Genomic DNA, 24,665 nt, shown 5'->3' on the forward strand with positions numbered 1-24,665 from the left:
GTCGTGGGAGGAAGGGGGTGGTAAGGAAACACCACTGTGTTGCAAAGCGGAGGGGTGTTCCTGCACCGCTTTCTGTTTGGATGGGCAGAAATCAGTGAGCAGAGCAGGCAAGCTCCCCCTGCCACCACCTGAGTTGGGACCAGCAGTCCCAATGAGGCAGAGCTCTCCGCTCCTGTAGCGAGGCAGTGAAGGGGTTAAGAGCCGCTTGGCCTGATCCTTCAGTGGGGCTCCGAGCAATACGGCAGGACCGGCTACAGGAGGAATTCGAAGCACAAAGCTACAGCATCGTTTCCGTGCGCACGCTGCAGCTCGGCTGTGGGATCTTTACAAACGCCTGCACAGTTCCCAGCCCTGACCTTCCACAAGCTTCAAATCCGCCGATTGGTTTGGTGTTTTGAGAGAGAGCGGCGCACAAGCACTTTCATTCATCTGAAATTCCATCCTCCCTCCTGACTCCAGTTCTCAAGCAAATGGCAACTAAAATCGACAAGGAGGCATGCAGAGAAGCCTACAACCTCGTAAGGGATGATGGCACGGATATTACCTGGTAAGTTTCAGCGCCTTGATGTTCTTCCTATCCTCCGGGCACAAGCTTTCTCTTCGTCCAGCCTGGAATGAGATTCAGCCCTGGCAAGTTGAAGAATGCGGATTTGTACAGTAAGTGATTGAACCGGTATTTTCAATGTGCTCGCTAGTAAATTGAAAATACTGGGCAGAATTTGCTTGTCTCTTATTAACAATGACCAGCTACATACAATACACAACTAGGGTTGTATTAGTAATCTGAAAGTGCAGGAATCCCACTAATTTACTACAGTCTGTCTCAAATTGTCTATCAAATGTTTTAATGTTCTTAAAGAATCGTCCCCATTCAAGCATTAATATTTTCTTGTTTACCTCCTTTCCCCTTCCCAAAGGGTGACTTTTAAATATGATGGCTCTACAATAGTCCCCGGAGACCAAGGAACAGACTATGAAGAGTTTACAAGGGAATGCAAAGGTAAGGCCAGTCTCATTGTTTGGGTAGATGGCAGACTGCTGCTTGCTGCCTAATAAAAGAGAGAAAAGAATTGGAGTAAATGTGTGTAAAGTGGAATGTGTCCCTGCCCTTGTTTCAGAAGTTTACTGTCTGATTGGATTTTCATACTACTACAGAGTATAATTAGCCCAATGCAATGCACTCACATAGCAGTCAAACTCTTTAATCTAATAATCCCTTTGTTTCGCCCACAAATTTAAATATGTGAACCTTTTTTTTTCTTTTGCACAATGGATGAGAGTTTTGATTCCCTTCCAGTTTCCCTCTAAACTGGAGGAAAATCTTATTAGCTCAGATCTTATTGTTTAACCCTAAAATGTAAAGGGTGAAATCTCTTACTGAAGAGAGAAAAATACCCATTTAAGTTATTATGGCTAATATAACCATAGTATTAAAAAAGAAATATTTGCCTTATAGAAACCTACAATAAATTCTTTTAATAGCACTAATCTATGCAGTAAGAACAACACTAATTTAAAATCACAAAACTCAAGAACCAATAGAGTGAGGAAATTCTATAGGAGACTTGCTTGAACAAATATAGTGTTAAAAAGAAATTAATTATGTGACACTACATAAACCTAACAGTTGCAGTTCAAGGTTTAAATGCGGCAGCTGTGGGTTGAACTGTGTCCCAGAAGTAGAGTGCTAAAGGGCTGACGGAAGGTGGTAATGGAATGGTGGATAGCCAAGAAATAGTTAACTGCTTCTGACATTAAGACATGAAGTGTTTTGCAAAAACTTGTCTTTGTTACTTTCAAACTATCCCTATGGGGATATTGTACGTGTAGTCCGCGCCTCCCCCCATGCTCCTGTTGGCTATGTGTCATTTAATTCATATGGTGATGTGCCAGGCTTGAAGTATTTATTGCTAATTGTTCAAGTACTAGCCTGGATTCATTTCAAAATGTTGGTCTGTAATTCTGGCAAAGCCTTTCTAGTTCATCTATCCCAGCTATGACTTTTAATTGCCTGTAATATTAATTATCTGGCTCACGGAAGCTGAACGAGGTCTAGTCCTCAAGGAGTAATGTAACAGTCCCTGACCTGCTAAAATGCTAATAACCACTGTGAAGGGGCCTCTCTGTCCAGAAAGGGCCCAGCCATGGACCCAGCTAAGAGTCGGATCCTCTCGCATTGAATTCAATGCCAAAACTTCCATGAACTTAAATGGGGGAGGACTGGGACTCTAATCAGCATGTAGCTGTTGGCAGGGAAAGATATTAAACTCCCAGGGGCTAGAAATATGTGTAGTCATTGAATCAAGATGCCTTAATTGCTCTATTCAAACCATTGCTGGAGGATGCTGTCAGGATTGCCTGGATACTCCTGAAAAGAGCAAAAGTCCCCAGCTGATCTCATTTACTTTGCAGAGAAACTTAAATTCACACGGAGCTCCTATCAGAAGAGTTGAATTCCTGTACCCTGAAGAGAACTCTTTCTCTCATTCTGTGACCTTATAAGAAGGTGGGTGGGAGGAGTTAGCAGTCCAAAGGAGAGGCTCTAAGAGAAAGGAAACGTATTTGTCATAAGAGAGGTGCCAGAAAATCCTTTTTGAAGGGAGGACACATGTCCAGATGGGGAAAACAAACACAGGCGCTGAGCTCCTGCAGCTCCCATTGACACCAGTTGTATTTCTGGGCACTCAGCTCTTCTGAAATCCAGGCCCACATTGCCTAAGAGAGGGTCAGCCACAGGGCTCTGGGTTGAACAAGGGCGATTACTAGCGGAGGTTGCTGAATGCCTTCCATATTTCTCTCCCCTGCCAGTGACTAAGGCAGTCAAACAGCTTCCCAGGCTGGAACCCTTCCATACTTATTTTCTCTGCCATTTATTTTTAAAGCTTAAATCTCTTGTTTTGTCTGGCTTGACTCGAACTGCTCTGTCTGGGAAGATACTGACTGTGCCTCTTCCTGACGAGTGCTTCTTACCTGTCATCTCTTCCTTACCTGTTATCCCCTCTGTAACAAGCAGCCTGAGCAGGTAGTTGGCGAGAGGAGGCTCGGAGGCTCGTCAGAGGCAGCTGACCCCCAGAACTTGTCCTGGGCAGGCTGTTGAACAGTAGCCACTGGAGTCGTGAGCTCTTGGGATCATAATCCAATTTCAGTTTCTTGCCAGCAATTTTGTGCATCAAACCCTTGCTACAATCAGGGCGCTAAAAGGGACATAGACCAAAGCAGAATTCACCCCACCTCTTCTCCGAGTGAATTTCTCAGTGCAGAGCTGACCCCACTAGCCCTGAAGTTCCTCCGACAAAAAGGATCTTCCAGATCTATGAAGTTCAGACTAAAAAGAGAGGTTTCATATAAAAGGTGTGGCCAGGGTAGACCTGTGCTCTAGCATTAGCCCATGCTAGCGGCTGGACAGGCCCTCAGCAGGCCTTGAATAGAAGAAGGCAAGAGCAGATTAACCCGTGACAGTAAAATATCTCTGAAGCACATGTGCTTGAAGCTTTAATAAACCATAGGAAGTGAAGAGGTACCGGGTATACAGACTCGGCCAAGTGTCAGACAGCTACTTCCTCCTCCCACGAACTAACGGATGTTACATGAGTTGGGGAAGGAAGATATGCTAGTTTTAGTGACTCCATCTGTGCAACCAGCCTGAGCTCGACCACTAGACATAAGTCAGGAAACGGGATTGGTGCCAGCTGTGAAGACAGAGCTTCCCTTCCCATCTGGAGGAAAGGTGACCACTCTTAGTACACCGTAGAGCTGGTTGGAAAATTTCCGTTGAAACAAAAATTCAATGGAAAAATGTGGATTTAAATAAATGCCACTGGTTTCAAAGTAAACTTCTTTCCTGGTTTTGGATTCCTATTGTCTGAACAATACAGACTTGAAAGACCCTCTTCTCCCCCCCCCCCCCCCCCGCCTGCCTTTTGTAGAGCCTCCTATGATTCGGTGGTTGAAGATACAAGTGGGAGCTGGAATACAAAACCTCAGCTCACCAGGTGTAGGCTGAGGTACCTCAGTGCAAATTCGCTCTGCTCTGCTTACCAGGCCATCTGTTACAATATGCTCTCAAACAGAAAGCATCTGTCTCCGGCTTTTTCTAATGGCCATTCTTATTAAAAGCACCTTTGGTGTGGTGTGCATATTGCTTTCCTCCTGGGCATTAGATTGTAGGGAAGGCGGAGTCAGTGGGTGCTAATTCACTTGGCTCAAAGATACAGGAAGTTCTTTTGTTCACGTCCTTATAGGGTTGCTTGCTTTTTGCACTTCCTGCATTGTGCGAGGAGTTCTCAGTAGTGTTGCCTGCCCCTGAATTGAGACAGACAATCTCTTTTAGACATCTCCATTCCAAATACCACTGGTGTTCCCAGAATGTCTCTGCAGCAACTACAGCAATAGCCTCCATGGGGAAAATCAGGAAATGATGTAGTGTATATTTGGCTTCTTTTAATGTGACTTAGTGTAACGCTGACAGACCCCGGTCGCTGGCGTGCAGGATCGAACCAGGGACTTCTGGAGTTTATTAATGCGTGAGCCTCTACTGCATGAGCTAAAAGTCAACTGGCTGTTCGCAGACCCATTTTATCTCTCTCTATAAGCGGACTGAGTGCCACTAAATGGGACAGAACACCACACCCAGAAGGTGTGTGGGTTACATATTTCCCCTAGCTGAGGAAGCACGTCCTGAGCTTCAGAGTCTTCCCAGTTGAAATCCCAGACAAGCCCCCACTTGTAACACCTCTGTTGGCAGGCGGGATCAAACTTGGGGTCTTTACCGCATGAGCTAAAAGCCAGTAACTGCCTGTTAGCTAAGGCTGTGCCACTCGATGGGACAGAGCACCACACCCAGGAGGTGTGTGGGTTACATTAGCAGCTGGCAAAGATACCATGTGACCAGCCAGCTCTCTGTAGACACTCTGGACTACCATTTAATAAATATATTAAACACTGTTCGGTGTTCAAGTGTGATGGTAATTGGGACTGTATAAATCCCATGGATCACAGTTTGAGCCAGGGCCGGCTCCAGGGTTTTGGCCGCCCCAAGAAGCCAAAAAAAAAGCCGCGATCGCGATCTGCGGCGGCAGTTTGGCGGGAGGTCCTTAGCTCCGAGTGGGAGTGAGGGACCGTCCGCCGAATAGCTGGACGTGCCGCCCCTCTCCGGAGCAGCCGCCCCAAGCACCTGCTTGCCAGGCTGGTGCCTGGAGCCAGCCCTGGTTTGAGCCCTGCTGCACCCAATGTATCTTGTGAGGATTTGTTCCTCTGTATATTGTGCATGTGCAAGTCCATTCTACACCAGAGCTTTGCCTTAGATGGCCCTGCACATAGGACTTGCTCCTGAGCCTTATCCCAACCACGGGGTTATCTGCAGAAAAGCATAGCAGTGAAATACGCAGTAAACCCGCCATTTTACCCCTTCCCTGTTATTCTGGGCCACTGAAACTACATGGGTGACATTTTTAAATAGGAAGAGGAAAACTGGGTGGGAAACTGACACTCACATTGGAAAAAACTGTTACTGCGCATGTCATTTCCTTTGAGCAGGGCTGCTTAACTGGGTTCGCTAATATCTCACGGGCTTCCTCTCCATTAAACAAGGATTTCATTCCAGGCTTTTGATCTCCTTCATTTTCCAGAGATCGCCCTCCCTTGTGCCTGTGCCGGTGGCATGGATCCAGCCGTGGCATGAATTTGGCATTAAACACTTCATGCCATCAATACCCTTTTAGACAAAAAGCTGAGTTGTTGGATTCGGAGCCAGAAAGATAGAGAAGGGTTTGAAGGTTTGCTTGTTTTTTTACAACAGGGTGGGAAGATCTGTTTTTATTTCAAGCCCTAATAATTGGGGTTGTTGAATGCATGGCTGAGAAGAGTGGAGTGACCTTACCTGGGATCCTGGACTTAAAATAATCCCAGTCAGAAATACACAGTTAAGGTTTTGTAAATGTCAGTGATGCCAGACTAACTAATAGCTGGACTTATTTTGCTCTCCCCAATATTATTAAAGGAACAGAGTGGAACAGTCCATATTTGCAAAAAAAAAAATAAAAAATGTATGGCTACGCTGCAGTTTATTGGGGTGGAGCTTTAGAAGTTCCTCCACCCCATTGAGAACCAAATGTTTACAACCATGACAAAAGAAGTAACTAGGTTGCTGTTAGGAAAGTCCCAGTACTGATAAATACCTGTCTTGACAGCATGAGATGGAAGAGCTATTCATGTGTCGGTACTGTGCAGTCAACATTAGGAGGAATTAAAACTCTTGGTATGGAATAGATACGGCATAAAGCATTTCTGGTTAGCATCAGCAGTGTGTGTGTTTGTGTGTGTGGGGGGGGGGGGGGGAGGGGAGAATGGAACTAGCTCTTAAGATAGTGCGTAGTGCAATGCTCCTCATATAAAGGTGCAATCAGTAAGTAATAGAATTTAGTAGCTAAAAACTTAGGCCCAGATTTATAGAGGCGTTTTGGTGCCTAAAGATATAGATAGGTACCTGGGGAGACTTAGCTAAGGTGCCTAACTCACTTAGGTGCTTTTTATAAATCCCATTAGGTGTCGATTTGCATCTTTAGGCACCAAAATACCTCTGTAATTTTGGACTTTACAGGATATTGTTGATTCTTTCTCGTGCTTGTCTGAGTCCTTCCTTTGCCTGCTTTCCCCTTTAACATATATTTGAAGGGCAAACCTGTGAAAATTGATGATCCGTCCTTTATGGTAATTATTTTTTGGGAATTTCACATTGACTGTGCATTCCTGGCTGCAAAGCCACCTTGCTCCCGCCTCCTCCCCCGCCACTGCTGTGAAAAGCTCCTTGGAGGATCAGTTAAAGCGGCATCTGTTTGACAACCACTTCCCTATGGCCATCTGGAACTTTGTCTGCTTCCTCCATCCCAGTGTTGAACACAGGAACCAGTGAGGAAGGGGGTTAAGTCCCCTTTATGCTCACTGTATTCTGGAGCCTGTCAGGGGTCTGTCTGATCCTTGGCATCAGAGCTGCCTCAGGACTGCTCTAATTTAAACTCTCTGCTTCCCATAGCTCAAAAGGTAGCCATAGCACAGTGTCCTGAGTCCACTTACAGTCCCTCATCATCACAATAGCCTGTTTCTACACAGACATCAGTAGATCTCCAAGTGTTTCACAATCCCTAATGTATTTGTTCTCACAATGCTTCTGTGAGGTAAGGAAACATTGTTATCCCCTTTTTCCAGATAGGGAACTGAGGCCCAGAGAGACTAAGTGACTTGGCCATGGTTACACAGGAAGTCCCTGCTGGAGCAGGGAATTAAACCCAGGTCTCCCCTGTCCTAAGCTAATGCTCTACCATTGGACCATCCTTCCCCTTACACAGGGCCAGCGCTTCAATTTAGGCGACCTAGGCGGTCGCCTAGGGCACCTGGATTTGGGGGGGCGACATTTTGCCCCCCTCGGCGGCAATTCGGTGGTGGGGGGTTCCTTCCGCGCTCCAGGTCTTCAGCGGCAATTCTGCGGCGGGTCCTTCACTTGCTCCGGGACCTGCCGCCAAAGTGCCCCGAAGACCGGGAGCGCGGAAGGACCCCCGCCGAGGGTGCCAAAAACCCTGGCGCCGCTCCTGCCCTTACACTAGGAGAGAAGCCAATAGAGGGCCACTGTGGCTGGTGGGGGTATTCCCCAAGGTCATTTATATCCCTTAAAGGTGCCTCAACCCTTTAATGCAACAGAAAATCAACCCCAATATTTGTTTCAATGGGATGTATCAACTCAAGATGCTAATGATGGAGCTGCATATGGATTTTGTGTAGAGGTTGGGGAGGGGGAAGAGTCCACTGTTCACCATCTTGCAGGAATTTGAAACTTCTTTGACTTTGGGAGGCTGCCAGGCATCACTTCCATGAAAATGTATCTGGAGATGTGCCCTCAGTCAGGCATGTAATAATTTTAAGAAACAAAGCAGTTAGTTATGATACTGCTGGACTCTAGCTCATGCTCCTGACAACCCATCTGTTAACAAGTCATGAGGACTTTGGTCTTCTTCTCTCTGAACCACACTGAGGCTTGTGAGTATTTTGGTATTGACTTTGGTGAGACAGGTACTTAGCCCTTTCTTCACTGACTGGTGAGAGCAAAGGAACTCTGCTGTGGTTGATGGCTCATCCGTCTCATGAGTTCATGTCCTGGACCTAAGCACACTGGATACGTCAGGGATGGGCAACCTTTGGCATGCAGCCCGCCAGGGTAAGCCCCCTGGCAGGTCGGGCTGGTTTGTTTACTTGCCGCGTCCACAGGTTCAGCTGATCGCGGCTCCCACGGTTCGCGGCTCCAGGCCAATGGGGGCTGCGGGAAGTGGCGCAGGCCGAGGGACGTGCTGGCCACCGCTTCCCGCAACCCCCATTGGCCTGGAGCAGCAAACCGCGGCCAGTGGGAGCCATGATCCACCGAACCTGCAGACGCGGCAAGTAAACAAACTGGCCCGGCCAACCAGGGGGCTTACCCTGGCGGGCCACGTGCCGAAGGTTGTCGATCCCTGGGATACGTGTTGGCTGGACATTAGAATGGATTATTGGACATGGTTACGTTTTGTCTTGTATATATAATCATGATGCTAAACATCAGTCTTTCTTTTAAAGAAGATTATAGGACCTGAGCCAAAGCCCATTGAAGTAAATGGAAAGACCTGTTGACTTCAATGGGCTTTTGATAAGGTTCCAAAGGCCTAAGCGTTACCAGGGACTGAGTGCTGCACAGGGGCTGGGCCCTCACCAGTGAGATGATGGGGATGGCTGTTCTAGGAGCATCTCATCCCAGGGGACTCAGAGCATTGGTGTCTGCGTACTGAGGTTTAAGGAGTGAAGAATTGCCACCAGAGCCAGGTCTTTAAAAGAGAAAGCAGATGCTGGGCTTTTCCCCCTGCCAAACTGGGCCCATGTCCCTTCCTTCCCCAGTGTCTCCTACACAGTCATGAGACAGCCCCAGTTCTGAGAGTTTCCTTATAATAAAATTTTAAAATGTCAGCCTGAGCAGTCTTCCTTCCTGTTGGTTAACCTTAGCTTAACATTCTAGCTTGCATCAGGGAGGGTCAAGAGGGGACAGAGTGTGCGTCCTGTTAGCAGGAAACCCAGTGCTCTGACATAAAACAACTAGAGGGCCCAAGATCTTTACCATGTGGCTCATTTCTTACAGCTTACCCATGACAGGCAGTAGATATCGGTTAACACTGACCAGGCATCTGGCAAAAAATGGGCCTCCAAGGCCATGAGAAGGCGACTTTTGAGTCTGCAGTTTAATGCTAGTGTTCATATGCAACCAATGTTCTTTGGGACTAAAACCGGTATCTAGCTGTAAGAGTACTCGAAATTGGCACCATGTGAACTAAATTCCCTTTGGTTTCATTAGAAGACAGCCATACTATTACTTAGGGTTATACACACATAATTCTTCCCCCAAAGCTTTCTAAAACATTTGCAGATGTGTCTTGTTATGCATGCAAAGAGCTGCATCCCATAAAAGTGGTATATAACTGGAATTAACATCCTACATATTGTCATGTTTGGGAGCTTCATTTTATTTTCTCCCAGTGTAGTTGGGTTGCTATGGTAGGAAAAGTGGTGAGCTTTTCCTAGTTTTGTGTTGGTTGATTTATTTATTTTTTACCCTCAGCAAATTAATCACAAGTCAAAATATGTACATAGATTGAGTATCATTTAAGAGGGCAGGAGCTACAATTCTTGCTTCCTGTTTGGAATAGAGGGGGAAAATCTTTGGTGGCCCAAAATGTTGTCAGTGGTAGGCTTTGTGGAAAACACACAACCACTGAAGTTCTACCTCTGTAATAGCTGTAGCTCAGGGATTGGCAACCTTTGGCACGCGGTCCGCCAGGGTAAGCACCCTGGTGGGCCGGGCCGGTTTGTTTACCTGTTGCGTCTGCAGGTTCGGCCGCTCGCGGCTCCCACTGGCCGCAGTTTGCCGCTCCAGGCCAATGGGGGTGGCGGAAAGTGGCGGCCAGCACATCCTTCGGCCCGTGCCACTTCCCGCGTGCCAAAGGTTGCCAATCCCTGCTGTAGCTCAACAATTCACACCATCTGAGGATCTTGCCTATAATATTCACAGCCTGAAGAGCAAAACTTGAGTTGTCCAGTTCTCATTAATATCATACGTGGCCATATCCGTTAACAGGATGTTAAAGATACGTCCTTGGATGTTTATTTAAAGGTTGTTTTAATTAGCTATAAAAGTGGAGTAGATTTCCTCAGAGCATTTAGAAGAAAAATTCCTCAGAGCTAAGAGCAGTTTTAGTTCCTTTTTAAACTCTCTCCTCGCCCTTTTTACTTTGTGCAACTACGGTAGTATACTCACATTGTGATGTCCTGGTAAAATGTAACAAGATGGTATGGTTGCTACAAAAAGTATAGGAAAAGGAATCTGTTCATCCAAGATTCAATTGAACACGTAATGAAAAATGTTGACTTTCTCCACATATGCCTCTTTCTTTGAGGATTAAGTAAGCCAATGTTTTCCAAGTAAAATATGAATAAAGCCAGATGGAAAGCAATCAGAACCAGGACACTTTTGAGGAAATCTGCCACGTTTTCTCTATAACTAGCTCTGTAGGGCCACAGTATTCATAACACATGGTATGTAAGGACAAAGCCTTCTATCAGACTTTTTTCCTTGCAGTCCCTAGGTACAGTAATGCTGGGTGAGTAAAGCTAGGAGTGGTGACCTTATCTAAGAATATGATTGGTTTTGCCAGTTTGTTACAGCAATGGGACTAATGTTGTTATAAGGCTTTTTGCAGTTAATATACCTTTCTTGATTCTAGTCAGTGTGAAATGTTGCAGCTTTGTAGTCTGGAGGGGAAACTTTTTTTTGTGTCAATTGTATTAAAATACTTGGGTGGATCAGAATAGATCCTGTCATCAAGGAAATCACTCAGGGTGGGGGAGGGGGAGAAACTCTATCTACTGATAATCTCCTTCTCCCAAGTTCATTCCTTACTTAAGTGACCTTATTGTTGAGGTGTTCGTTGCATTATTACTTCATTATTTACATAGCGTCTACCCCACCCTTGGCATGTACAACTGTAAGGTAGACCTAGTAACCCTAATGCGCTCTGGTTGGAGCTTGTGAAATCTTCCCAACCGTAGCCATTGTCTGTGCTAGGTCCAAGTCTATGAATAATGCTTTTATTTGCTTCAGGCTGTACTGATATTCAAGGGTTAGTGGTTAGAAAGATGGCTGCATGGAAGCAGGGCAAGAGTCCCTCTTTCAGAGGGAATGTGCCATCTCTGTTTAAAAAACACTGCAGACATCAACGTCCATCTTCTAAAGCCAATTTAAATGGTTCTTGGAGGGGGGAGGAGGAAATTTAAAGTGTCTTGGGTTTTTTCAGTTGGGGAGGGGGAGAGGAACCAGCGTTAACTAAGGCTCTGACTAATTCTACATAAGAACAGCCATATTGCATCAGAGCAATGGTCCATCTAGCCCAGTATCCCGTCTCCTGACAGTGGCCAGTGCCATATGCTTCAGAGGGAATGAACAGACCAGTGCAATTTCAAGTGATCCATCCCCTGTCGTCCAGTCCCAGCTTCTGTCAACTGGAGGTTTAGGGACACCTGGGGCATGGGGCTGTGTCCCTGACCATCTTGCTAATAGCCATGGATGATTATCACCCATGGATTTATCTAATTCTTTTTGAACCCAGTTACACTTTTGGCCTTCACAACATCCCCTGACAATGAGTTCCACAGGTTGACTGCATTGTGTGAAGTACTACTTTCTTTTTGTTTGCTCTAATGCAGAGAAATGATTTGGCAGGATAGCACTAGCTAACTCTGGAAGAGGAAATCCATGAATATACAAGAACTTAAGCTTGGATCCTGTTTCACTGACCATTTGTCACTGTGAACATGCTTCAGGACTATTTGTGAAACTCAACCAGTTCTGCTCCGGGATTCTGACTGCACACTCTGAACTCTGCCAGAAAGATCTGCTTCTCTTGTTGGCAATTATACCAGCTTTTTCTTCTATGTCTAACCTTTGCACTTCTTAAATACAATGAGTATGTCTACACAGCAATTAAACACCCACGGCTGGCTTGGGTCAGCCGGCTCGCACTGCGGGGCTGTAAAATTGCGGTGTGGACGTCCAGGCTAGGATTGGAGTCTGGGCTCTCGAACCCTGGGACGGACGGGGGAGGGTCCCGTCTGAGCCCGCAGCAGCTGATGTGCGCCAGCCACGGGTGTTCAGTTGCTGTGTAGAGATACCCAGAGGCATTACGTGACATTTGTTGGCTTTCAAAGGCTTCTTGCTTTGGCACTTATTTTCTGTGGAGCAGGGGTAGGGCAAATGGTACAGAGCCTTTTATGTTTCTATAAGGCTCCTTGGTGATGCCCTAGAGCAATATATATGGTATACGGGAAAATTTTATTATGGATCTAGATGATGTGGTGTGAATTAACATTCGACTTCCCACTTGGCATCCTGGATGTCTCACATGGTAGTTGGGACAGCATAGCAATAAAACATGCGGAATTGGTTACAGTAAACTTAAGTAGGACCAGGTGAAACAGACTCCTTTTCCAAAAAGCAAGTGCTCTGATTCATGGTTCTTTCCTGTGTCCTCTTGTTGCACTAAAAGGACACCAAGTGACCTATTAAACTGATGAAGCAGCTGTGATTAGGTGTATTCTGTACTTGCTTGACTGTCCATCTGCTCTGCTTCTCTGGAAGAACAGGGCTGATGTAGGTTTGAGTATTTGTGTGCTCACAAGAAAAGACTGGAAGGGGGTGGTACTATGTGTGTGCCTGTGATTGCAAATGCACCCAACAGCTTGGGTTGGTGAATCACCCTGCAGAGAAGGAACGCAGAATCTCAGACTCCAGAGACGTGATGCTTATACGCAGATGGTCACTAAATAAATAACCTTAGTTTTGGCCTAACAGAGCAGAAGCCAGGCCCTGAAACAAGGATTATGGTGATCTTAAAATCTAAGGGCCTGATGCTCTGTTCTCTTCTGTCGGTGGAGGGGAATGAAAGAGGGCTCATCCTGGAAGTGGGTGCAGAAATGCCTCTGCTGCTGGCCACCCTTCTTAGTGGCCATGTGCATTGAGTGAGTCACAGATGGTGGTGGAGGGAAGCTAGCTGGAGGCGGGGGGGGGAAGAGCAGCCTGACTCAGTGGACCTCCATCAGGAACTCCTAGGGATAGCTAATACAGCTAAACACAACACCTCGATGGCCCTGTTGTGCCAATACCGGGGTTTATGCCTGAGCAGTACGACATGTTGCTGTGGAGAGGAGAGCAAGCCGCTCTAAAGATTCCAGGATGGACCCACACGCTTGGTGTCCACTTCCCCATACATCGGTGTCCACTTCCCCATACATCGGCAGGTTGTGCCCATTCTTTCAGGCTGCAAACCTCTTCCCCTTGGGCAGAGACAACGTGCATACCAATCCTTTCAATCAGGAGTTAGGGAAGGTTCTAGAAGCTCTCCAGGGAAGCAGAGAGAGTGTGTCCATTTTTTTTCTTGTGATTTCCTCCTCCCCCCCGCCCCGCCCATTAGTCTTGCAGTACACATGGTGTCTTCTCAAAGCCCCAGCATCCGGAATTGTGAGAGTTGCGGCTGTAATTAATAAAGAAAATTAAGCTTCTAGTCTTCGTTCTCCAGCTTTTCTCTGCAGCCACCTGACGCCTAAAGGCTCTCAAATGAGAAGGTAAAAATGGACTCAATTTACTGTTTATAAATCACATGGATTTTTAACCCAGTCATGATTTTTGGGTGGCCTGACTGTTCATTTTTGAAACCTTGGGGTTGAAAACCTTGTTTTCCTTATTCCAGAAAAAGTGCCTTGTTCCATATCGTGGGGGAGAAGTGTCTCTTTCTGTGATTCTTTGCCATGGCCAAGTGCAGGAGCGGAGGAAACAAAGGTGTTTCTATGAGACCCCTTTGAAGTTCTTCCCCTCCTGTAAAAAGAACAGGAGTACTTGTGGCACCTTAGAGACTAACAAACCCCTCCTGAGGGTTTTTCAGCAGCAGGGAGTGATCTGTCTGCAGGTCATGTAGATCAGACACTTAACTGGAACATCCACAGGTCTCGGACTTTGGATTACTCTCAGCAGGGCAGCGCCTTTGTAGATTAGCCCAATTTCGTTATGTGGATCTGCAGAAGTTTCAGGGACAGTAGGAAATAGTAATAGAGTTTGAGAGCTCTCAGTAGAGAGCACTGGTGGTCTAAATGTATCCAGCACATGCTTTTCAGCATGAGATACTGTGATAGGGCACAAGCGTAATCACTAACCCAGACCTTAAAGCAGGGGTCTCAAACTCAAATGACCACGAGGGCCAGTACATTGGCCCGAGGGCCGCATTTACTGACACCTCCCACCCCTCCACCCTCGGCCCCGCCCCCACTCCACCCCTTCCATGAGGCCCCGCCTCTTCCCACCCCTTCCCTGAAATCCCCACCCCAACTCTGCCCCCTCCCTGCCCCCAGGTGTGTGGCGGGGGCTCAGGGCAGGGAGTTGGGGTGTAGGGTGCAGGAGGGGTGAGGGGTATGGCAGGGGGTTGGGGTGCAGGAGGGGTGCAGGGTGCAGCGGGGGGGTTTAGGGCAGGGAGTTGGGGTGCAGGAGGGGTGCGGGGTTCAGGGCAGAGGGTCAGGGTGCAGCAGGGGGCTCAGGGCAGTGGGTTGGGGTGCAGGAGGGCTGCAGGGTGCAGCAGGGGGTCAGGGTGCAGGAGGAGTGCGGGGTGCAGCGGGGGGGTTTAGGGCAGGGGGCAGGGTGCGGCGGGGGCTCAGGGCAGGGGGTTGGGGTGCAGCAGGGGGCTCAGGACAGGGTCAGGGTGCAGGAGGGGTGCAGCAGGGGGTCAGGGTGCAGGAGGGGTACAGCAGGGGGGTCAGGACAGGGGGTCAGGGTGCAGGAGGGGTGCAGCAGGGGGCTCAGGGCAGTGGGTTGGGGTGCAGGAGGGGTACGAGGTGCTGCAGGGGTCAGGGTGCAGAAGGGGTGCAGCAGGGGGCTCAGGGCAGGGGGTTCGGCTGCAGGAGGGGTTCAGGGGGTGTGCTCTGGCCCGATGCACACCGGGGGGCAGGGCAGGTTCCCTGCCTGCCCTGCCCCTGCGCTGCTCCGGGAAGCCGACAGAACCTGGGGAAGGAGGGGCGCAGGGGTGTGTGTGGCTGTTGCTCCAGGCACCGTCCCCAGCAGCTCCTATTGGCCATGAATGGGGAACCGCGGCCTGCCCTGCCCCCTGTGTGCGTCGGGCCGGAGCCGCTCTAGGTAAACGCTGGGGGAGGGCAGGGGGGCCGTGAGGAGCTCGCGGGCCGCAGAAAATAATCCCGCGGGCCGCATACAGCCCCCGGCTGTGTGTTTGAGAACCCTGCCTTAAAGGATTAATGCAGCCACCAATTAACCCTGACACATTAATGGGAGCAGGGGAAATATGAAGGTTTGCCTGGGAACATCTCCCTGCGAGTTGGAGCCTGCCCACAGGTCTGTGTATGGAGACTGGTGGTTGTAGTTGCTGTCTTTGTCTTGTTACGACCCTGTGTTTTGTTGTTCTGTTTGGACTCTTTGTAAGTTCCCCCAGGAAGAAGGGATCACAACCGACTGAAGGCTGCCTGACTGTCTTATTTTGTGGGCTGGGAAATCAGCACACCAGCCCACTGATGTGTCTAGCCCTCAGCAACTACTGGTCTTGGTTTTTGTTCAGTGAGCTGTTTCTTTGGTCTATATGGTATGGTTCTTTTGGTTGCTGTGCAGTGCAGTCACTGTTACATAACTTGTGGTCTTGACTAGTCTTTCTCATTGCTTATCCAATCAGGCTTGGGTGTGCATCTGGTCATAAGTCTCCTGTCCTGCAAACTGCCTTGCACAGGTGGATTCCTTACCTTCCCAGAGCAGCTTGCAGCATAGGGGCCAGTGATCAATGTCTTCGCTTTCCTGCATGCTGAAGATTAAATGCATCATCCAGGTCAGCTGTGTGGACTCGAAAGACCTGGCCAATTGTGAGTGTGTTCCTCGCTTCCAGACTTAACAGCGTAGCAGCTTGCATGGTACAGCTGTGCCAGTCAGGTAACTCCTAGTCAGTGAGTGTGCAATAGCGAAAGACAGATCTAATATGGGAAAAAGATATCCTACACATGTGCGTACGTGTGTGTACACATCTTCTGAATTCCCAACACAACACTATTAGAATAGAGATCAGGAGACTACCTGGCTATGCTCAGAATCGACTGAGATGAATTCTTTAGTGAGGTAATATTTTGTCTCCCTTCTAATGTCTTCTCCTTTTTGTTTCTTTGTTTTTATAGATGATATCAGGTTGTTTGGATTTGTCCGATTTACCACTGGGGATGCCATGAGCAAGCGAGTCAAGTTTGCCCTCATCACTTGGATCGGAGAGAACGTTAGCGGCCTGCAGAGAGCCAAAACCGGGACTGACAAAACTCTGGTCAAAGAAGTAGTACAGGTAATGCCACCTTTCTGACCTGCACTGCTTCTAGCCTTTTGAGAGCATGGGGTGGGAAGAGGGAAATTTGGTCATCCTTAGAAAACTATTCTCTTTTTAAAGCTTTAACTTTTCACCCTCCTTACCATCACCAAGACTCAATCTGCCCTTTGCATGCTCAGTTAAAAATTAGCTCCTTTGGACTCTTAGCTGTCACCAACACTTATGGCTGTAAGGAGAGCAATAAAAGTATGCATTCCAGTCCTTGCCTGGGTAAGCATATCTCTTAGCCCCTGTTCTTTCTCTGTCTGATATAAAAACAGCTTAATATTGAGGCATGTATAGCAGCGCACTGGTAGTTTAAATTGGATAAAGAGAATAGGAAAGAGACTGCCGTGCTAATTGTTTCAGTGATTTTTATTTTATTTTAGACCACAGAAGGCTCCAGGTTATCTCCCTCTACAGAGACAATAGACTGCAAGGTTGGGCTTGCAATCGGTATTAATTAACAAGCAACTTTTAATAGTTAACTAGATTTGAATAGTTTCCTGTTTGGCATTGGGTGTAACAGGAACATGGAGATGTGTGCTTAATACACACATCTCAGAAAGTTTCCCCAGTGGAATTTGTCTGTCCAAGCACAACCTATAATTTAACCATTTAGCGCATGCCTAGGACATTCTGACACAGCATTGTGCTCTCACAAAATTCAAGTTCAATGGACCTTAGTAGACTTAAATCAAGGAGTAGGGGAACTTCAGCTGTTAGAGAACTGCATTGTGGAATGCTGTGACTAAAATATCAGATCCTGTCATCTAAAATAGATAGAAGCAGAGAGGGCACTGGACTGGGAGTCAGGAGACCGGGGTTCTATTCCCAGCTCTTCCACTGGCCTACAGAGTAATCCTGGGCAAGTCATGTCCCTGCTCCGTGCCTCAGTTTCCCCATCTGTACAATGGGAATGATGATACTGACCTCCTTAGTAAAGGGCTTTGAAATCTATTGCTGAAAGCACTGTGTCAGAACTAGGTGTTAAAATAGTCTTAGAGTTTAAGGCAAGAAGGGACCACCAAAAATGTTCCTACCGCTGTTGTACGCAAGGGTATCCTAGCCAACAGCAGCACAACTATGACTGAATAGATTTACAGTTCAGCATTTGCTTCCGCTGAAGAAATGTTTATGGTGGGACCCATCTTTATAAACCAGTTCCCTAAATGTACTGCCTCTTTCTAGTGCCTCAGAATACCCTTTCTCATTGAGCTGTCAGAACAGGCTGAATATTGAAAATCATAGAAGAGATCGGACGGGACCTCAAACAGGTCATCTAGTCCAGTCCTCTGCACTCAAGGCAGAACTAAGTAATAACTAGACCATGCCTGACAGGTGTTTGTCCAACCTGTTCTTTAAAATCTCCAATGACTGAGATTTCACAACTTCCCTATGCAATTTGTTCCAGTGCTTAACTACCCTGACAGTTATTCTAGCTGAAAACTTCCTATCAAAGCTTTACGTCAAAGCCAAGAGTGGTTAACTCTCCAATAGCTTATTAAATCAAACAGGCTATTAAACAGGCAACCAATCAAGTTCAAATGACATGTAACAGGAAGTTATGGACTGTTGTATGGGTCAGTTGTCCGCATTATAGTTTTGCCTAATGTCCAGTTTAAACTGCCCGTGCTGCAATTTAAGCCCATTGCTTATTGTCCTATCCTCAGAGATTAATGAGAACAGTTTTTCATCCTCCTCCTTGTAACAACCTTGTCCCATAGTATTTGTCTACATTAAGAAAGCTCTTTGAGAGCGGAGTGTGCAGGATGAAAATGAAGGTCCCTTCCGTTTACTGTGTAATGTTTGTTGACTTAATGATTTTAACCTACAAATAACTCAAAAATGGGGCAGGCCTGCTGAAATTCAAACGCCTTCCTAGGAAATACCCATTTATGCTGCACCTCCCAACATGGGAACTACAGTGAAGGATTCATGCTGAAACAGACGGTTTACCCCTATCAATGGTAGCGATGAAGCAAAGCTTTATTAATATGAAGTGGGATGCAACCAGAAATATTAATCTATTTATTTTTTGCCAAGAAAGCACAAGTTTTACCCAGTTTTGGTTCCCTGGGTGGGATAACAGGAGCTCTAGAAAGAGAAATAACATAAAAAAAAAAAAACCCCAGCTGTGTGAGCTGCTCACTATTTTGTGGCTTCTCTTGCATCCCGGCCCCCTATGTACACTTAGTTGTGTATTCTACCCATACTTAACACAGGGGATGCCTTCAGAATTAGCAGTATGGCACAAGGTGGTTTTTGTATAGCAGATAACAGCTTTGAGTTTTGAATGATCAGAACAAGTTTCTGGGTTTCAAACAACAGTCAGTAGACCCTGGAGTAAAACATGAAGGGCACTTGCTGTGGGATAATATTTGTGAAAGTCCACCTTCCTCTCTCTAAGACCCAAGTTCCAATGAGAAGGAGTCCTGCTGGGGTATTCTTGGAGAGTCGCAGGAGGGTTAGACTAGATGACCCTTGCAGTACCTTTTAATCCTATGATTAACAGAGGCATAGCATGCGAGTCACGGGAGGTGATAGTACTGCTCTACTCGGAGCTGGTTAGGCCTCGGTTGGAGTACTACGTCCAGATTTGGTAACCAATGTGTAGAAAGGATGTAGAGAAACTGGAAAGGATCCAGAGGCAAGCAACAAAGCTGATCCAAGGGATGGAATGTAAGTCATCTGAGCAAAGGCTGAAGGAACGGGCTATGTTTAATTTGGAAAAGAGGAGATTAAGAGGGGACATGACAGAGGTCTTCAAATACTTGAAATGCCGCCATTAAAAAGATGGAGAAAAGTGGTTCTCTTTTGCCACACAGGGCACGACAAGAGGCAATGGGTTCAAACTACAGCAGAGCAGATTTCAATCTCTGGAAAAACTTCCTCACTGTAAGAACAGTAGGACAAGGGGAACAGACTGCTTGGGAGATTGTGGAAGCTCCTTCACTGAAGGTTTTCAAAAGGAGGCTGGATAGCCTGTCTTGGATAAGTTAGACACAACAAATCCTGCGTCTTGGCAGGTCCCTTCTAACTCTATGGTTCTATGATACACTATAGATGCATTTACAAGCAACGGGCTGAGCACTGTTCAAAGCTGAACAAATGCCAATAGGCACCGTGCTTCTGTCGAGATCCTAAAAGCAAGTGGAACTGGCCTGCCCTTTCTTTGTGCTTTGCCTTCTTTTGGGTTCCTCTCCTGGAAGTGGCTGCAGTTGCTCTGTATTTTATGAAGTGGTATTTCAAGAATTGTAAAATTACTGGGCCAGATCCTCAACTGATGGAAATCAGCGCATTTGCATCGACGTCAGTGGAGCTGAAATCCCTCATCTTAAACTATGGCGAAAGGTCCAGACACTCTGTGCTTATTATACTGGAGGAGTTCAAGTAAACCTTGGGTGGGTCCTTTGTCAGGCTATTCAATTTCCACCCCCATCCCTCTACCACAGCTGGAAAGCCAACATTCAGGTCTGTGACTTGCCCCAAACCCTTCTGCAAGGTCAGCTGAGGATGGGTTTGGAGTAGGGGTGGATGGCATGCAGACATGCACCCAGAATGGGTGCCTTTTAACATGCTATTAAGGGGCGAGTGGAGACTCCTGGGGTATAGCTTGTTGGAGTTCAAATTAACTTGATGGAGCTCTGTCAGCATACTCCATCTCATGCTGCACACCTTGTGGTGTGGGAATGGCTGGGTAATTCATGGGGACTTCTGAATCTAAAAGCATAAACCTCTAGCACTTAAGAGAGGGGGACAAAGATTTACACCGGACTAGTGTGGATTACACACTCCCCTGGCTGAAGGGGCTCACCCCAAATTTCAGAGATCCATAGCGGTTCAAATCCTACCGTAGGCCACCATTTATAATAGCAAAGATCGAACACAGGACACTTGGTGCTTTTTGATGCAAAGGTCCCATTGATAAAGCTGACCCAGGCTGGGTGGATCTATGGCTGCAGGTTTGGGAGTCTGATTGAGTAGGCCCTACTTGTTCACTTAAAATTATACACTAGTGTTGCACTTTAAACTTTTTGTGTCGCTTAAAAAGCCAAGCCCTCTCCTAGATTTACCTGCTTTAATAATTGAGTTCTGTCTCTTGGTGCTCAAATACACATCCAACCTATTGGCTGTCTCCATTTCTGTAACAATTGTTTTGACCTGCCTTGCTCAGGAGCACCCAGGAAATGTGGAAAGGTACAGCATGCGCTAGGGCAGTGGTTCTCAAACTAGGGCCGCCGCTTGTGTAGGGAAAGCCCCTGGCGGGCCGGGCCTGTTTGACTGAACCTGTGGACGCGGCAGGTAAACAATCGCGGCTCCCAGTGGCCACGGTTCGCTGCTCCGGGCCAATGGGGGTTGAAGGAAGTGGCAGCCAGTACATCCCTCGGCCTGCGCTGCTTCCCACAGCGCCCATTGGCCTGGAGCAGCGAACCACAGCCACTGGGAGCTGCAATCGGCCACACCGGCAGACGTGGCAGGTAAACAAACTGGCCCGGCCGCCCAGGGGCTTTCCCTGAACAAGCAGCGGCCCTAGTTTGAGAACCACTGTACTAGGGTAGTTGATGCTGTTTCGAGCTGTTTGAGCTGTTCTGAGGGCCATGAGTCTTCACTCTGTTTCCTCCATGATGAAATTTGGCACACATGGCCTTAGCACAGGAGGGCTGTCTTTTTACCTTAAAAAGGGGGGGAAAAGAAGAGGGGGGAAAAAAAGGCTCCATTTGGGTTTTAAAATGGGCAACTGTGCTGATGACTAATGACCGCCCTGTGCACCATGGTCCTAACAGTGCCTTGTCCCACACCTCTGGAAGCCAGGCTGTCAAATGCTACCATGCTGATTTTTACACCCACTTTGCACTCGCCTTTGAGCTGGTATAGATGACTCCATGAGATGCAGGGCCGTGAATGATCAGGTCCAGCCTCTCTCTGATTGCTGCTGCAATGTCCGCACATGTGCTACTTGCCTTGGCTCGCCTATCTGCTCTTGTTTGCAAAAGGGGTGTCCAAAGAGAGCAGGAGGCTGGTAGTACCAGCCTTTCTCTGGTGGCCTCCTCCCTTTCTGCAGATTGTAGAGATTCATTTAAAAAAAGTCTTAGTTCTCCTTGCTGCAGGGAAACTCCTTTTTTTTTCTCTTCCTTCATCTATGTTATTCTCATCTTAACTTAGGGTTTTAAGCTCCTCAGAGTAGGAAATCTTTGTTCTGTAAACACCAAGCTCTTCCATGGCTCTGTATAAATAAAGGGATTCCCAGTCCCTGGTTGGATGCATGCCTGGTGCGAATGCTCACATTTGCTAGTTCAACATTTACCTTCTGGAAACCTTGACTATTCACGGTTTCCTCCAGCATTCCTGCCCAGAAAGTCATATGCTCTGTTGTCTGTCTAAAGCAAATTTGGGTGGAAAGCCACTCGATTTTTATGAGCAAATATTCACGGAATTCCTTTGGATGAGGAAATTGCTGGGGTTTGAAGACAATCAATTCGGTTTTTTGAAGTGGGGAGGGGAAAGACGCCTGGCTACTCTGCACTGCACCAGCTGTGCAAAGCATCCCTACAAGCTGGTGGAATGGCCACTACTGGGTCACTTCCACCCAGGGACTTCATCTGTGCTGTAATGACTGCTGGAAGCCCACTCCAGCATAGGGTGATCAACCTCTGGCATAGAGCCACTGTTGCTCCATATTTATTCCCCTTGGGGGCGATAGGGGATGTTGCTGGATAAGAGACTCCACTGATCCCTTAGTTGCTGTGTTGCCTGCCTGGGACTGTTGACAGCTCATCGAATATCAGGGTTGGAAGGGACCTCAGGAGGTCATCTAGTCCAACCCCCTGCTCAAAGTAGGACCAATTCCCAACTAAATCATCCCAGCCCGGGCTTTGTCAAGCCGGGCCTTAAAAACCTCCAAGGAAGGAGATTCCACCACCTCCCTAGGTAACCCATTCCAGCACTTCACCACCCTCCTAGTGAAATAGTGTTTCCTAATATCCAACCTAGACCTCCCCCACTGCAACTTGAGACCATTGCTCCTTGTTCTGTCATCTGCCACCACTGAGAACAGCTGAGCTCCATCCTCTTTGGAACCCCCTTTCAGGTAGTTGAAAGCAGCTATCAAATCCCCCCCTCGTCCTTCTCTTCTGGAGACTAAGCAGTCCCAGTTCCCTCAGCCTCTCCTCATAAGTCATGTGCTCCAGCGCCCTAATCATTTTTGTTGCCCTCCGCTGGACTCTTTCCAATTTTTCCACATCCTTCTTGTACTGTGGGGCCCAAAACTGGACACAGTACTCCAGATGAGGCCTCACCAATGTCGAATAAAGGGGAATGATCACGAGTGAAGGTAACCTTCAGGCAGCTTTCACTTCTGTTGTATGGCCAGACTGGCACACAGCTGGGGCAGTACAAAGGTGTCTTAAGGACACTTTTACTCACACACTTCCTTGTGCTGTGTCCTCCTGGGCTACAGCACCAGAGGATCTGGGCCTTAAATGTTCACTGTCCTCTTGGGTATGAATAATTCATCTTCTCTTCATTGCTTCTACTGTTGGGAAACTGAAATGGCTAAAATACTGAAAACAAGATCTCAGGTCACGCTCTCTAAATTGCAAATGAAGTTGTCTTTAGATCAGACCGTGTCTGCTGCTAAAGTGGAGGTGAGGGGTGACGAAAATGCACTGATATGGTAAGCGAAGAAAGGCTGCTGACTGTAACTTACCATGATTCATAGAACTAAGTACCCTGAGAGAGGAGCTGCGGGCTTAGCAGATCATCACATTCTATATTACCAGGCTGAAATCTTATTTCAACGCCACTGAAAATGGCAAGGCAAATTACCCTTTTTTTTTATAGGGCGAGAGGCGGCCTGTCACCATGCAGACTTGTAAGGTGTAAAGTGGAAGCTGCTTCCTTTTAAGATCAGAGTGATGAGCCATCACTCTGAACTGAGGTGTGTGTGTGCGCGCGTGCATGCATGCATGCATGCATGTTGTGCAACACTTCAAATGCTAGCACAGACAATTGTTTAATGAGACAGTGTGATAACCAGGCCTTCAGAGTAATGTGTGCTGCCTCTAGCGAATATGAATCGGCATCTCCCAAGTGAGACTGGGTGGATAGCATCTGTTAACCCAAACAGTAGTTCTGCTTCTGTCTTAACATGACCATTTTTAATCCCTTTTTTTTTTTTTTCTGCCGGTGTTTTAACATAATAGCTATAACAAATGGAGATGGAATTCCTCCACCTCATAGTCCTGGTCTAATAAGGATAGTTCAGTGTCTAATGTTCTCAACCCAGAATAAACAATATTCAGTAATCCAGTTTTTGACACCGTGGTCTAACTTTTCCTATCTAAGACCTTTTGCAAGAAGTTAGAGATCAGCTCAGATACAGTTGTCATTGGTAGGGTCCACATTTCCTAGAGGATGGTACTGGCTTCTCCCTACAGTCAGAATTGGTGGATACCAAGGTTGGCAAATGTTGCATTTGAAATGGCCTCACCTATAGTGTAGGGCCAGTGCCTTTGTGGCTGTGGCACTGGCTACAATGCAATAACTCCCCTCTATTATTCTAGTGCCTAGAAACCCCATTCAGGATCAAGGTTCCATTAAGCGGGGCAACGCACACAGACATGGTGAGAGATGGCCTTTACTCTAAGCTGCTGGCAAACTAAATAGACAAGACAAAGAGTGAGAGGAAGGAAGTATTCTATCCCCTTTGTACAGATAGGGAGTTGAGGCACACAGAGAGTATGGGACATGCCCAAGGTCACCCAGAACATGTCTCCTCTAGGTTACATCTGAACTGGACATAAACCAGCAGCTGCCTCCAGTAGACATAAGGGGTGGAATTCTGTACTGTGCCTCCAGGGAGGATTCTGAGGTGCTGTGGGGGCCACTGCAAGCCACCTGGCATAATTTTACAGCAGCTCCTGGCTGCTTTAACGCATCTGCAGCTGCGTTGCAGCAGTACCATCCACATAGGTGTATGTATTACAATGACTTTCCTTCTGCCCTCGGCCCTGCCACGCCCTTTATGCCAGGACTTATAAGGGGGCCTCTGCAAGGCAGCCCAATTGTACACAATACCTGCCCCACGCAAATTCTGCCTTGGTTGGCTAAGGAGATTTTGTGGCCCCCTGTATTAGAGCATTCAGAGGCCATATGGGAGGGAGAATCCTTCGCAAAGTTTCTTCCATATTGATGTTTAGCAGAGGAGAGCAG

The 24,665-nt window shown here is 47.2% G+C and overlaps 1 protein-coding gene across 1 annotated transcript in view; it reads left to right on the top strand.

Annotated features, from left to right (window-relative positions):
- The first annotated feature begins 120 nt into the window (after nucleotides 1–120).
- COTL1 (coactosin like F-actin binding protein 1) overlaps nucleotides 121–24,665 on the top strand; it is a 32,815-nt gene continuing 8,270 nt past the window's right edge. Inside the window, exons 1-3 of the mRNA XM_054049203.1 lie at nucleotides 121–547; nucleotides 918–1,000; nucleotides 16,273–16,430. Of these exons, the coding sequence (XP_053905178.1) occupies nucleotides 471–547; nucleotides 918–1,000; nucleotides 16,273–16,430 (318 nt within the window). The 5' untranslated portion in view covers nucleotides 121–470. The remainder of the gene's footprint in view (nucleotides 548–917; nucleotides 1,001–16,272; nucleotides 16,431–24,665) is intronic.

The sequence above is a fragment of the Malaclemys terrapin genome, chromosome 14, assembly GCF_027887155.1.
Source record: "Malaclemys terrapin pileata isolate rMalTer1 chromosome 14, rMalTer1.hap1, whole genome shotgun sequence".
Taxonomy (NCBI): Eukaryota; Metazoa; Chordata; order Testudines; family Emydidae; genus Malaclemys; species Malaclemys terrapin.